At 43.5% G+C, this 15122-nt stretch overlaps 1 protein-coding gene across 1 annotated transcript in view; it reads right to left on the bottom strand.

Moving 5' to 3' along the window:
* LOC116830888 (venom factor-like) overlaps positions 1–12538 on the bottom strand; it is a 57584-nt gene extending 45046 nt beyond the window's left edge. Inside the window, exons 1-7 of the mRNA XM_032790562.1 lie at positions 12468–12538; positions 9919–10111; positions 7655–7811; positions 4001–4071; positions 1696–1790; positions 402–484; positions 149–239 (exon numbers count right to left, since the gene is read on the bottom strand). Of these exons, the coding sequence (XP_032646453.1) occupies positions 149–239; positions 402–484; positions 1696–1790; positions 4001–4071; positions 7655–7811; positions 9919–10111; positions 12468–12538 (761 nt within the window). The remainder of the gene's footprint in view (positions 1–148; positions 240–401; positions 485–1695; positions 1791–4000; positions 4072–7654; positions 7812–9918; positions 10112–12467) is intronic.
* Positions 12539–15122: the final 2584 nt, after the last annotated feature.

The raw sequence follows: 15122 nt of genomic DNA, 5'->3' as shown, positions 1-15122 counted from the left end.
AGTTGTAGTTCTATTGTCTCATGTGCCCATTCTCCTCTATGGGCCCAGGCTGCCCAGCCAGACAATGTCTCCCATGATGCACCATGGCCAGGGACTCCCATGATGCACCGCCTCTCCTTCCACTCTACCAGCTCACAGAGACACCCACCTCGCGTTGATATGAATTCTGAGGTCCTCATTGCCATCTATGTAAAAAAACTTCTCAGATGGCTCCAACGTGACTTCAAAACTTGGTAACACTGGAGAAACGAGAGGGGAAGGAGAGAACGTTGAGTTTGTAGGATGGTACAGCTGGTCTATAAAGCCAAATTGAATAAAAAGTCTCCTCTACGATGGGGTCAGGAGATTAGAAAGAGGAGAGCTCACTGGGATGGATGAAGGACAACCCTGGGGATCCTTACCATACTCTTTGATGTCAAACTGCGCAGTGAAGCTCTGCTGTGGGGAGTCTTCATACCTAGCCACAATACTCCAGGTTCCCAAACTACAGGGGAAAATAAAAAGACAAATGAATGCTCCTAGCACTTATTTTGACATGTCTGACTGGCCCTCTTCTTTCTCCAGGGAATTTTATTGGCCTGTAATGCTAAACCTAAGCCATGCATTGATCCCAAGATGTCTTCAGGTCAATAAAGATGACAGTTTGCCATCTTAGCTTCTGGCAATCTAACATACGGTTGCAAAATCTGCCCTCCTTGGGGCAGGGGTGAAACATGTTGGGTAGGAGAACAAATTCGGATGGGTTCTCCAATCAAAAAGGGTTTGGACATTTATATGGCTCCTAAGAATAAGAACAGTTAATGCTAACAACAGTTCTGGAAGAGTTCTTAAACCTCAGGCTTCAGGGCTTAAGCCAGTCTTTAAATATCAGGATGACACTGTCATAGAGATATTATCCCACATCTGCCTACTTCAGAGGCTCTTGCGCAGTCTTCTGCGCCATCTGGTGGTACCACTTTTGGCCACAGAATATTGGACTAGATGGATCTTGAGTCTGATCCACTCTGGCAATTCTTATGTCACAATCAATGTGTTATTGGGGATAGAACGCTCTCAATAGGAAAATTGCCACCATTGTCCACATCTTAAACACTGCTTAGGAGGCTATCATCTCCAGGAAAGGCCCGTAGGTGAAACAGCTAATGAATCATTCAGATAAATCTTCTGTTTCATTGCCTGATCTCTATTGGTCTTTATTATACTAGGGCCCTACCAAATTCCTGGTCCCTTCTGGTCAATTTCTCAGTCACAGGATTTGAAAATTAGTCAGTTTCACATTTTCAGATGTTTATATCTGAAATTTCACAGTGCTGTAAAGATGGGGTTCCCGACCCAAAAGGCAGCTGTGTAGGGAGTGGGGGTCACAAAGCTGTTATGGCAGGGGAGGTTGTGGGATTGCCACCCTCACTTTCATGCTGCCTTCATAGCTGGGCTTCCTGCAGCTTCAGGAGGTACCCAGAGGTGGGTCTGATATCCCCCCCAAGAGTGGTGGGGAGGAACAGGACTTACTCTTCTGCTGGGGCCTAGCAGCTAGAGCCTGGGGAGTCCCTTGCCTTGCCCCTCTCCTTGCCCTCCAATAGCTAGATTTCATGAGGGAGGGCTTATTTCACAGTCCGTGGCACGTTTTTCACAGCCGTGACTTTGGTAGGGCCCTCTTTATTACATATGCATATGCTGACATTTAGGGCAACTTACTTGACAATTTCAGGTAAATGATGATTCATAGGGAAGATCCCAACTTTGCTGGGTGACGACACAGATTCCCTCTTCACAATAAAGTCCTCAGGTGTCTGGCAAGTAAAATCAGGTCAGAGTTTAGCGATGTCAGAAAACATTGTGAATTGTTCTGCCCAATACGATGATGTGGTTTTAATTTGTGGGGTTCCTAATAAAAGATTCTGAGGTTTATAAATCAGCATGTAACAGTCAGTTGCTTCAGCTGCTTTGGTTGATGTGATGCAGCGACCCGTTGGAAAAGGACCCCCTGTTCTTTGCAAATAACTAACTCTTACCTCAGACCTGACAAACTTACTACACCAAACACACGTCTTGCAGGGTGTTTATCCTTGAGGAATAACATGTATGGCATCTACAGAAAGCTTGCAACTTATCAAGACTCAATCACTGCAAGATTGCTCAGCACTGACTGGAGGTTTGGGGATGGGTTTGGGGGAGGGCATTATAGAACTGATGAATGAAATTGTTTTTAATTGTTCACTGTATTAATGTAACTTCATAAATAAAGTTTTATGAATGAAACAACATTAATTCATAAAATCGGTTACCCCAACAACTGGCTAATTGACAATTAAGATACTTGTTAAGAGCCATAGCTGTTCAGCCAGCTGCCCTTGTAAATTTCAGTGTCAATCCAATTCCTGCTTAAATCACTGAGACTTGCACTGTTTCAGTACTGTAACTTTTGTTCACTGTTTGCCATATTGTAATTCAAACTCCATTTTAAAATGCTTAAAAGCTTGCTGCAACCTTCATTTTTGCAACACCTTGCTATAATCTTATTAGTTTAGTATAGATATGTGAATGAGGTATGTATGGATGATGGACTCAAACTCCAGCACCAGTCTGTCCTGATGAATTAGAGTTCAAATACCAACGGCTGAAGATGCAGACAACAGCCCTAACAAAGTAAGAAGAGTCCACCCTAAAAAGAAAAGAACAAAGGTATAACAGAAGGAAGATCAAAGCCAGGTCCGAGGCTGAAAGTCCCGTCTGCAACTGATGGGTGATCAATCACACTGAATCCAGAGGCAGCGTGACACAGCAAGACCTATAGACTCTTGATTCAAACTAAAAGCCTATAAAAAAGATAGATGAGATGGAAGACTTTGGGGGGTAACGTTCTGCTGCTAACAGGGGAGGGCAGACCCAGCCCTTCCTTGTCCCCGACTTTCCTAACCAGTTAGCCGCCACAAGCTACGAACACAAGCTGCGAAATCAAGCCATGGACTCAAGCTATGTTCAGGACTGGTAACTATCCACCAGCTGCAGAACATCTGATGAGTATGTGTGAGTGTGTAGGTATTAATTATTGGTCATAAATCAAACTGTGTTATCATAATAAACGTGGCATCTTTGTCTTGTCCCCTGAAATGATCCTGTGTAGTTTTGTCTACAAAACAGCGTAATATGCACTTCACGGACATGTCATGAAATAATGTAAAAATAAGAGAAACATAACAATATATACATAATTATTATAATATAATTATAAATATATTTTGAAACAAAAACACTTTTGAAACAAAACGTTGATGCTTTCTTAAAACAACCTTTTCCACTTTGAAAATATTTTGTTGCAGAAATTTCGTCAAAATCATATCAACGTTGTGAAAAAATTTGCTCTTTGTCAAAATGGCATTTTCTTGTGGAAAACTGTTTCACCAAAGATCAGATCTATTAGTAGCTTCCACTTCAAACCCATGCTGGCTGCACAGCTCCCTTATCAATAACCTTTCCGCCCTCCCAAAGTGCTCCCGAAACCTTCCTCCAATGCTACACACATCTCCAACTGAACCATGAAACCGTTCAAACAGCACAGCTGCCCCTCCAGAACCATAGAACTTTCCTAGTCAATGACAGAAGGAAACTTTCCACGCATTAGGTTTACAAGGTGAGGCTTCAATCAGCTATTAACTCAACTCCTAGCCTTACCATGTTTTTATATGTTTGCAGTGTTGTTATAGCCGTGTTAGTCCTAGGCTATGAGAGACAAGGTGGGTGAAGTTATATCTTTTATTCTGTTCATGGAAAAGAAACTTTCCAGACACACAGACCTGAAGAAGAGCTCTGTGGAGCTCAAAGCTCGTCTCTTTCCACCAACAGAAGTTGGTCTAATAAAAGATATTATCCCACCTACCTTGTCTGTCTCATGCTGCTACTGGAGTGTTTACATTCAGTGATGCTAGTTAAAACAGTTTAGTTTACAAAACTCAATTCTTACACCTAGACATTGTGACCAAGTGACAGGAAAATGTCTTACATGAAATTCAACAATAACTGGTTTCGACACTGGTTCCAGTTGATGGCCCACAGAGAAGATTCGACAATAGACTGAAAAAAAAATTCAGAAGGCAAATTAATGTTGTTTCTCTGCCGGGCCTTGGGTTGGTTTATTTCACTTTACGCAGAGCCCAATTTGAGGATATGGGTTAAAATATAGGAAACAAAAGGTAGGATGAAATTAATAGGCAGAGTGTTTAAAACAAACAAAAGGAAAAACTTCATCACACAACACAGAGTCAACTTGTGGAACTCATTACCATGGTATGTTGTGTGAAGGCCAAAAGTATAACTGGGTTCAACAAAGAATGAGCTAATTTCATGGAAGATTGACCAACTTGGCTAATAGCCGTTAGTGGATCTGCTCCAAGTGTCCCTAGATCCTCAATTGCCAGGAGCTGGGACTTGACAACGGAAGATGGAATCACTTGAAATTGCCCTGTTCTGTTCATTCTGATGAGGGCTTTGTGACTACATGTGTATGCCCCATGAGGAGTTGGGCTGAGATCAAAAGATTCTATTTCCCATAGGCCACAGAACAGCTGTGAAATGTAATGGCTGTGTCACTACCAACCTAAAATGGGAAACAAGACGACTTTTTATCATTACATTAGAAGCAAGAGGAAGACCAAGGACAGGGTAGGCCCACTGCTCAGTGAGGAGGGAGAAACAGTAACAGGAAACTTGGAAATGGCAGAGATGCTTAATGACTTCTTTGTTTCGGTCTTCACTGAGAAGTCTGAAGGAATGTCTAACATAGTGAATGCTTATGGGAAGGGGGTAGGTTTAGAAGATAAAATAAAAAAAGAGCAAGTTAAAAATCACTTAGAAAAGTTAGATGCCTGCAAGTCACCAGGGCCTGATGAAATGCATCCTAGAATACTCAAGGAGTTAATAGAGGAGGTATCTGAGCCTCTAGCTATTATCTTTGGAAAGTCATGGGAGACGGGAGAGATTCCAGAAGACTGGAAAAGGGCAAATATAGTGCCCATCTATAAAAAGGGAAATAAAAACAACCCAGGAAACTACAGACCAGTTAGTTTAACTTCTGTGCCAGGGAAGATAATGGAGCAAGTAATTAAAGAAATCATCTGCAAACACTTGGAAGGTGGTAAGGTGATAGGGAATAGCCAGCATGGATTTGTAAAGAACAAATCGTGTCAAACCAATCTGATAGCTTTCTTTGATAGGATAACGAGTCTTGTGGATAAGGGAGAAGCGGTGGATGTGGTATACCTAGACTTTAGTAAGGCATTTGATATGGTCTCGCATGATATCCTTATCGATAAACTAGGCAAATACAATTTAGATGGGGCTACTATAAGGTGGGTGCATAACTGGCTGGATAACCGTACTCAGAGAGTAGTTATTAATGGCTCCCAATCCTGCTGGAAAGGTATAACAAGTGGGGTTCCGCAGGGGTCTGTTTTGGGACCGGCTCTGTTCAATATCTTCATCAACGACTTAGATGTTGGCATAGAAAGTACGCTTATTAAGTTTGCAGATGATACCAAACTGGGAGGGATTGCAACTGCTTTGGAGGACAGGGTCAAAATTCAAAATGATCTGGACAAATTGGAGAAATGGTCTGAGGTAAACCGGATGAAGTTCAATAAAGACAAATGCAAAGTGCTCCACTTAGGAAGGAACAATCAGTTTCACACATACAGAATGGGAAGAGACTGTCTAGGAAGGAGTATGGCAGAAAGAGATCTAGGGGTCATAGTGGACCACAAGCTAAATATGAGTCAACAGTGTGATACTGTTGCAAAAAAAGCAAACGTGATTCTGGGATGCATTAACAGGTGTGTTGTAAACAAGACACGAGAAGTCATTCTTCCGCTCTACTCTGCGCTGGTTAGGCCTCAACTGGAGTATTGTGTCCAGTTCTGGGCACCGCATTTCAAGAAAGATGTGGAGAAATTGGAGAGGGTCCAGAGAAGAGCAACAAGAATGATTAAAGGTCTTGAGAACATGACCTATGAAGGAAGGCTGAAAGAATTGGGTTTGTTTAGTTTGGAAAAGAGAAGACTGAGAGGGGACATGATAGCAGTTTTCAGGTATCTAAAAGGGTGTCATCAGGAGGAGGGAGAAAACTTGTTCACCTTAGCCTCTAATGATAGAACAAGAAGCAATGGGCTTAAACTGCAGCAAGGGAGATTTAGGTTGGACATTAGGAAAAAGTTCCTAACTGTCAGGGTAGTTAAACACTGGAATAAATTGCCTAGGGAGGTTGTGGAATCTCCATCTCTGGAGATATTTAAGAGTAGATTAGATAAATGTCTATCAGGGATGGTCTAGACAGTATTTGGTCCTGCCATGAGGGCAGGGGACTGGACTCGAAGACCTCTTGAGGTCCCTTCCAGTCCTAGAATCTATGAATCTATGAATCTATAAAATGGGACTGAAAAAAAATTCTGAAGTGATGGGGTCCATATCCCATTCCCATTCAGGTCCAATTTGTCTTTGGTGCTTATATGACCCCCCTTTCTGTAATATATGGGTGCCTCACAATCTTTAATGTGTTTATCTTCACAACACATCTTCAGTGCCTTTATCTCCATTGTACAGATAGGGGAACTGAGGTACAGAGAGGTTAGGCAACTTGCCCAAGGTCATACACAGTTTGTGGAAGAACAGGAACTTGACGACCAATCTTCTAAGACTTAGACTAGTACCCTAACCACTTGACCATGCTTCCTCTCTTCCCCCATCAATATCGAAAGGTCTGAAGACTCAGTGGAAAATCTTGAGGCATCATTCACTAATGTTTTGTACCTTGTGCCCAGAGTTGAGTGAATGATTTTTATTTTTTTTTGGTTCAGTGGCCAAACTGAAAAATCCTCCCAAATTTTTGTTCCGAGTCAACACAAAACGGAAGTTTGTTCGGTTTTTCTTGCCAAAACAAAATGATGATCTATTACGATAGGGCAATGCCCTTGCATGAAGTATATTATGACTGGCAAACATTTTGTTTCAGGTCAAACAAAACAGTTTATTTTGTTGAGTTTTCCGGTGGTTTTTACTTAAAAGCAAATTTAGCTGAATTTCTAAATGGAACATCATTTCCAAACAAAATGTCAAAATGTTGTATTTCAAAAACGTCAAAATGAATCATTTTGACTTAAAAAAATTATCTTTTTTTAGTCAAAACTATTCTCCAAAATCAACCTGAATTTGTGAACAGTTTTGGTCAACCCAAAACTGATTTTTTTGGAACATAAACTATTTGTCTGAAAAATTTCACGCAGCTCTACCTGTGGTATCATTTACCCAGGGCAGAGTGGAGCAAAATGCTACCCCTGGCATGAGTGGAGAGTTCTGTTTTGGGAGCTATTTAGGTCTTATTTGCACAGGTGTGACTGATGATCCAAGGTGCAAGGCAGCGGATGATCAGGTGTTAAGATATGACAGTTCCCTTGCATGGAGTGTATTGCAAATGGTCAAGTACCAATAAATGGTAACATACGCCTGGGGATGGAGACTTAAGAAGCCACTAATGAAATGCTGAAGAATTAAAACCAGAAGATGAGAGAGACAATAATCTCCACAATATGCAACCTGCAGCCCTGCTGTAGCTCTAAAATGAAGTCAGTGCACCCAGTGCCCAAAAGGGGTCAGAAGAAGGCAGTACCTGTAGATCCAGGGGTGTAGATGGTTTTATCCGTCTGGATGAAGATGTAGCCACTGTGGAAGGTGACCAGAACCACTCTCTCCAAGTTGAATTGTGGGCTTGTGGCTTGGACAGCCACATACTGTTTGCCATCTTTCTTTATGTCTTTGGTAGGAACCTGAGTGAACATGAGATTATTCTGTGCGGAGTTATTGGTTCAGCAGGCCAATGGTCACAATGTATAAAGTATCCATGTTGGAACAGTGAAACTCAATCATAAATCATGTTAGCAATTCTTACAAAAGTTACAAAGCTCCATGAGAAACACTATGTCATACATTTCCCTTTGATCCATCTATCTCAGGGGCGGGCAAACTTTTAGGCCCGAGGGACGCATCAAGTTTCGGAAATTATATGGAGGGCTAGTTAGGTAGCTCGGCCCCCACCTTCTATCCACCCCCCTGGGACTCCTGCCCTATCCAACCCCCTTTGCCCCATCCACCCCCTCAGGACCCCAGCCCCATCCACCCCCCCGTGCTCCCTGTCCCCTAACTGCCCCCAGAACCCCTGCCTCTGATTGCCCCCTGCCGCCCCATCCAGCTCCTACTCTCATTCCTGACTCCCCCCAGGATCCCTGGCCCATCCAACCACCCCTTCTCCCTGTCCACTGACTGCCTCCTGCCGCCCCATCCAACCCTTCCTCTCAATCCTGACTGCCCCTCCCAGGATCCCTGCCCCCATTCAACCCCCCTGTTCCCCACCCTCTGACTGCTCTGACCCCCATCCATACCCCCACCCCCGACCACCACCCTGAACTCCCCTGCCTTCTATCCAACCCCCCTTGCTCCCTGCCCCTGAGGCTGCAGGGGAGGGGGAACAGCAGCGGAGGGGCCGGGGGCTGTCTCGCAGGCCACTGTTTGCCCACCTCTGGTCTATATGAACTGTAAGATCTTCAGGACAGGGACTGATTCGTAGACTTTAAGGCCTTACCCTGTGTTTATACAATACTTAACAGATTGGAGCTTCGGCTTTGCTTAGGGCCTCTGGGCACTAGAATACGAAAGTGTAGTCTAGTGGATATTAAAAGAATGAGTTAAAAGTAATTTCAGCTCCTACCCCTGCCTTGGATCCTTGCCCCCTACCAATTTTTGTGATTTACAATCACGTTTTACTATTTTTTTTTAAACCTCTCTCTGGGTGCTGTGGGAAAATTCCACCCAAACGACAGAAATTCTGACAACTAAGTAGACAGGGGGAGCCAGTGAAATTGAAAATCTCCCCTTTCATGTATCATCAAAGGCACAAATGGGTGAACCACCTTTGCACCCTCCTTATCCTGGGCTGCTCCATGGCATCAAATTTATTTGGACAGCCCCAGGACCCTGACTAAGTTACAGCAACCTCCTAGGGCTGCCCTGTGGGCTGCAGCCCAGGTATGACTCTCCACCCCAGCATGCCTCCTATGCCAGGGCTAGTGAAGGGATCCTCAGAAGGCAGCTTTATTCCCCCAGTGCTTGGGCCTGAAGGGATCCTCCCTGGCCAGATATGGGGTTTTTACGGCCCCTTTACACCACTTTGGGCCTTTTACCTGGTGTAAAGAGGTCATGAAAGAACTGATTATCTCATCCCTCATCTCTTTCCATGACAACGAATTTAGGGGACAGGAGTCCGGGGCGGGGGAAGGAGTGGATAGGAGGTGGGGGCCGGACCACAACTCCCTCCCCTAACAAGCCCTCTATACAGTCTCCGAAATCCGATGTGGCCCTCAGGCCAAAAAGTTTGCCTGCCCCTGATATAGACAATGCAAAAGGCAAAGAAAGGACTACAGGAATACTGACTACCGGGGGATTTTAATCAACTGGCTACGCAATTTATTTTCCCCTCTCTTTGGTGGAAATTACCCAAAAACATCCGTGTTCCCAACGCTCATGATTTTATTGAGATTCTCACGATATTAAATATTTTCCTTCAAAGCTCCAGTTCCTGGATTCATGTGATTAGATGCAAACCTCAGCTTTCCTGTTTTTAAACAAGGAAGTTCTCATAGTTGCAGAGAAAAGCTTGAAAATGTGACCCAAGTGCACCTGAAAGGCTCAGAAACCAGAAGATAAACAAAATGATCGGGGGGGGGGGAGCGCTTACGATTTTTAAGCCAAACTCGTGACTTTTTGACGTCTGACTGACACTTTTTGGAATACCTGGGGGTTGGCATCATTGAAACATATATTGTAATTTGGTTTAACTATTTGTTTTGCTGAGTGATACGAGGCTGGGGTTTTACGCACCTTTATTATGGCAGTGCCCATCATCCCATTGTCAGAGTTCAGGTTGGTTCTGACTTGATATAAAATGAACCTCTTCAGAGGAAAGTCTTGTATGGTGATTGTCACCTCAGTTGGAGTGGTGAGGCCATGGGCTTCCACCACGACCTTCTCTTCGCTCTCCACCCGCAGGATGTTAGGGGTGATCAGAGTGTACCTATGAAATGTTTATTCATTTACAGAAAATCTTTGACAAGGTCCCTCACCAAAGTTTAAGCAAAGTAAGCTGCCATGGGATAAAAGGGAAGGTCCTCTCACGGATTAGTAACTGGTTAAAATATAGGAAACAAAGGACAAGAATAAATGGGCAGTTTTCAGAATGGAGAGAGGAGGTTAATAGTGGTGTCCCCCAAGGGTTTGTACTGAGACTAGTGCTGTTCAACATATTCATAAATGATATGGAAAAAGGGTTAAACAGTGAGGTGGCAAATTTGCAGATGATACAAAACTACTGAAAATAGTTAAGTCCCAAGCAGACTGCAAAATGTTACAACAGGATCTCACAAAACTGGATGACTGGCAAACAACATGGCAGATGAAATTCAATATTGCAATGCACATTGGAAAACATAATCCCAACTATATATAAAATGAAGGGGTCTAAATTAGCTGTTACCACTCAAGACAGAGATCTTGGAGTCATTGTGGATAGTTCTCTGAAAACATCCACTGAATGTGCAGTGGCAGTCAAAAAAGCAAACAGAATGTTGGGAGTCATTAAGTAAGGGATAGATAATAAGACAGAAAATATCATATTGCCTCTATATAAATCCACAGTACACCCACATCTTGAATTCTGCATGCAGATGTGGTCTCCCCATCTCAACAAAGATACATAGGAATTGGAAAAGGTTCAGAAAAGGACAACAAAAATGGTTAGGAGTATGGAACGGCTTCCATATGAGGGAAGATTAGTAAGACTGGGACTTTTCAGCTTGGAAAAGAGATGACTAAGGTGGGATATGATAGAGGTCTATAAAATCATGATTGGTGTGGGGAAAGTAAATAAGGAAGTGTTATTTACTCCTTATAACACAAGAACTAGTGGTCACCACATGAAACTAATAGGCAGCAGGTTTAAAACAAACAAAAGGATGTATTTTTTCCACACTGTGGACGGTCAATCTGTGGAACTCCTTGCCAGAGGATGTTGTGAAGGCCAAGACTATAACAGGGTTCAAAAAAGAACTAGATACGTTCATGGAGGATAGGCCCATCAATGGCTATTAGCCAGGATGGGCAGGAATGGTGTCCCCAGTCTCTGTTTGCCAGAAGCTGGGAATGAAAGACAGGGGATGGATCACTTGATGATTACTTGTGCTGTTTATTCCCTCTGGGGCACCTGGCATCGGCCACTGTCGAAAGACAGGATATTGGGCTAGATGGACCTTTGGTTTGACCCAGTATGGCCGTTCGTATGTTTTTATGTACTACATTTTAAAGTCCGTCTGATTCACCCACTTCCCAAGCATGCCTCCTGCCTCTTCATCACCAATGAGCATCATACCCTCCCTACCCACCTCTAAACCACAAAGTCCAGGAAATGCAGAGGAATGCAATTGGCCATATAAATCACCTTCTCTCTTGCTGTCTCTCGAGCACACACACACCCACACACGCCCACCATTCCTCTAGCAAGTCAACAGTTTTCTACCATGGTCACAAATATGACCCTCAGACAACCTAATTCTTTCTTCTGTGGGATGATAGGGTTCCTATGGAACAACTCTATGTTTCCAAGCTTGTAGCTTTGCTTTGGGTGTTATTTGCCTGTTGGAATTTTAACTCATTTAAAGGTGTCTTTTTGTAGCTTCATAATAGCAGAATTTGGGAACTATATTCTGTGGCTACTAGTAAGGAGCAAAGGGTCATATCTGAAGTCTCCTTTGGGTAAGCTTGCATAAGTTGGTGCCAAGCCATAAACACATTCACTGGAAAGAATCTCAAACTAAAACTCCAGGTGGGGACATCATTTTTTGAAATCTAGCTCTTGGCCCACCCCTAAGATTTACACAGTTCTCCCTTCAGTGGGAGAGATGCAGCCAACCATACCTACTGCAGACTTCTCAGTAATGAGATCTGAATTCACAGGAATGTACAAATGCACAGGCAAAATTGTTACCAAGTCTCAATCACTGATTTTCATCTCAAAGCTGTTTCAAACCAGTGCAACGCTGTTGACTTCAGTGCAGCCATTCCTGATTTACACCCCTGTGAGAGCAGAATTCTGCCCAGTGAGAGGGTTTCCTTATAGAAATTATTATAGAAATTTGGCACTAGAATTCCATTTTTCAGGTTACAGCACTTCCAAATTCCACAATCCTGAAATAATTTGAAAATGAAGGAGTTTGACAAAGATCAGAGCAAACTGGAAAGAGAATTTCTGAAGCTGGCTCCCACTTGTCAGGGAATTTCAGCGAAGGAAGAAAAATTAAGGATAGGCTTCACTCAGATCAGTCTAATGAACTGCAAGTTAATATCCTCACCTGCTCAGAATCACAGGAGGTACTTACATTTGGCTGTGAGAAACGGCTGGGAAACAGAACCCAAACATGGCCAGTAGATAGAGAACACATCCCTCCATGGCGATGAGGGTTGAAGTAGCAGCTCCTACTGGGTTATTTATATTCAGAGTCCAATGTAAACCCAGCGCTTATGCAAACCAGTGAGCAGTTATTAAGTTTTGGGAAGGAGCCAAGACAGCTTTGCATCTTAACAGAATGACCTAGGAGGGATATTTGGACTGCTAGTTTGATGTTTGTTCTGTTATTTATTCAAGCTAGTGACAGCCAAGAATTGCCAGGCTCAAATCTAGGGATGGGGAAATTGATCAAAACACATCTTGTTCAGATCTCCACAGGGAACCAAGTACAAGGATTAGGAGTCAGGACTCCTGAGTGTCGTTGCTGTCTCTGCCATTGCCTCATCATAGAACAGGGGTGAGCAAACTACGGCCCGCAGGCCGGATGCAGCCCGCCAGCTGTTTTAAGGCAGCCCTCGACCTCTCGCTGGTGAGTGGGGCTTACCCTACTTCAGCCTCCAGCCGGGGAGCAGGGTCAGGGGCTGCTCCACTCAGCTCCCAGAAGCAGTGCCATGGTCCCGCTCTGGCTCCTAGGTGTAAAGGCAGCCAGGGGGCTCCGCTCTGCATGCTGCTCCCACCCCAAACGCCGCTAATAGCCTTTGATGGACATATCCTCCATGAACTTCTCTCATTCTTTTTTGAGCCCAGTTACACTTTTGGCCTTCACAACCTCCCCTGGTAATGAGTTCCACAGGTTGACTGTGCATTGTGTGAAGAAATACTTCCTTACCCTTTTTTTAAACCTGTTACCTCTTAATTTCATTGGGTGACCCCTGGTTCCTGTGTTATGTGAAGGGGTAAATAACAATTCCTTAGTCACTTTCTCCACACCAGTCATGATTTTATAGGCCTCTATCATATTCCCCCCATCCCACAGTCATCTCTTTTCTAAGATGAACAGTCCCAGTCTTGTTAATCTCATCTTATATGGAAGCTGTTCCATATTCCTAATCATTTCTGTTCCTCTTTCCAGTTCTAATAGATGGGATGACCAGAACTGCAAGCAGCATTCAAGGAATGGGCATGCCATGGATTTATATGGAGGCATTATGATATTTTCTGTTGTCTTATCCATCCAGTTCCTAATGGTTCTAACATTCTGTTCGCTTTTTTGACAGCCGCTGCTCATTGAGCAGATGTTTTTATAGCACAATCCACAATGACTCCAGGGTCTCTTTCTTGGATGGTAACAGCTAATTTAAACCCCATCATTTTCTATGTATAATTGGCATTATGTTTTGCAATGTGCATTACTTTGCATTTATCAACATTGAATTTCATCTGCCATTTTCTTGCCCCATCACCCAGTTTTGTGTGGTCCCTTAGTAACTCTTCATAGTCTGCTTTGGACTTAACTATCTTGAGTAAATTTGTATTGTCTGCAAACTTTGTCACTTCACTGTTTACCCCTTTTTTCAGATAATTTATGAATATGTTGAATAGCACAGGTTGCAGCAAGATCCTTAGGAGACCAATGTTCCCTCTAATTTTTCACATCCATGTGCAGAATGAATTTTATTATGTGCACCAACATGGAGGTGATGTGTGGTGGGGGTGGGGTCAAGGGGTTCAGAGGGTGGGACAGGGCACAGGGTTGTGGTATGGAAAGGGATGAGGGCTCTGGCTGGGGGTGTGGGCTCTGGGGTGGGGCCAAGGATGAGGGTTTCGGCTGCAAGCTGCGGCAGGAGATAGGACTCCACCCAGCCGTCTCTCGCTGCAGCAGCTCCGAGGCTGGGGTTGGGGGAGAGGTGCCTTTCCCTGCCTGTGTGGCCCTTGGTAGCCTGCGGTGCAGCTTAGAAGCAACTTAGTGGGGAGAACCAGCTATTTTTACCTGTCTCCACTGTGAAAACTGAGTTTATTCCTACCCTTTGTTTCTTATCTTATAACCAGATACTGATCCATGAGAAGACCTTCCGTCTTATCCCATCGCCCCTTACCCTGCTTTAGAGATTTTGGTGAGGGATCTTGTCAAAGGCTTTCTGAAAGTCTAAATATACTATATCAACTGGATCATCCTTGTCCACATGGTTGTTGACACCCTCAGAGAATTCTAGTATACGATGAAGCATGATCTGCTTTTACAAAAGCCGTGTTGACTCTTCCCCAACAAATCTTGTTTATCTATGTGTCTCATAATTCTGTTATTTACTATAGTTTCAATCAATTTGCCTGGGACCAAAGTTAGGCTTACCAGCCTATATTTGCCAGGAACATCTCTAAAGCCGTTTTAAAAAGTAGGCCTCCTATTAAACATTCACCAGTCAGCTGGTAACAGAGGATGATATAAGCAATAGGTTATATACCACAGTTAGTAGTTCTGGAGTTTATATTTGAGTTCCTTCAGAATGCTTGGGTAAATACCACCTGGTCCTCGTGACTTGTCACTGCTTAATTTATCAATTTGTTCCAAAACCTTCTTTACTGACATCTCGATCTGAAACCATTCCTCAGATTTGTCACCTAAACGGAATGGCTCAGGTGTGGGAATCTCCCTCAAATCCTTTGGAGTGAAGATGCCTCTTATGTTTTTCTTTTAAAGCTTCCATGCAGCTTGCAGGCATTTCACTTTTGTGACTGTTCCTTTTAA

This window comes from Chelonoidis abingdonii, chromosome 26, assembly GCF_003597395.2.
Source record: "Chelonoidis abingdonii isolate Lonesome George chromosome 26, CheloAbing_2.0, whole genome shotgun sequence".
Lineage (NCBI taxonomy): Eukaryota > Metazoa > Chordata > Testudines > Testudinidae > Chelonoidis > Chelonoidis abingdonii.
Note: the sequence above shows the minus strand (reverse complement) of the source record. Positions and strands in the feature narration are given on the sequence as shown.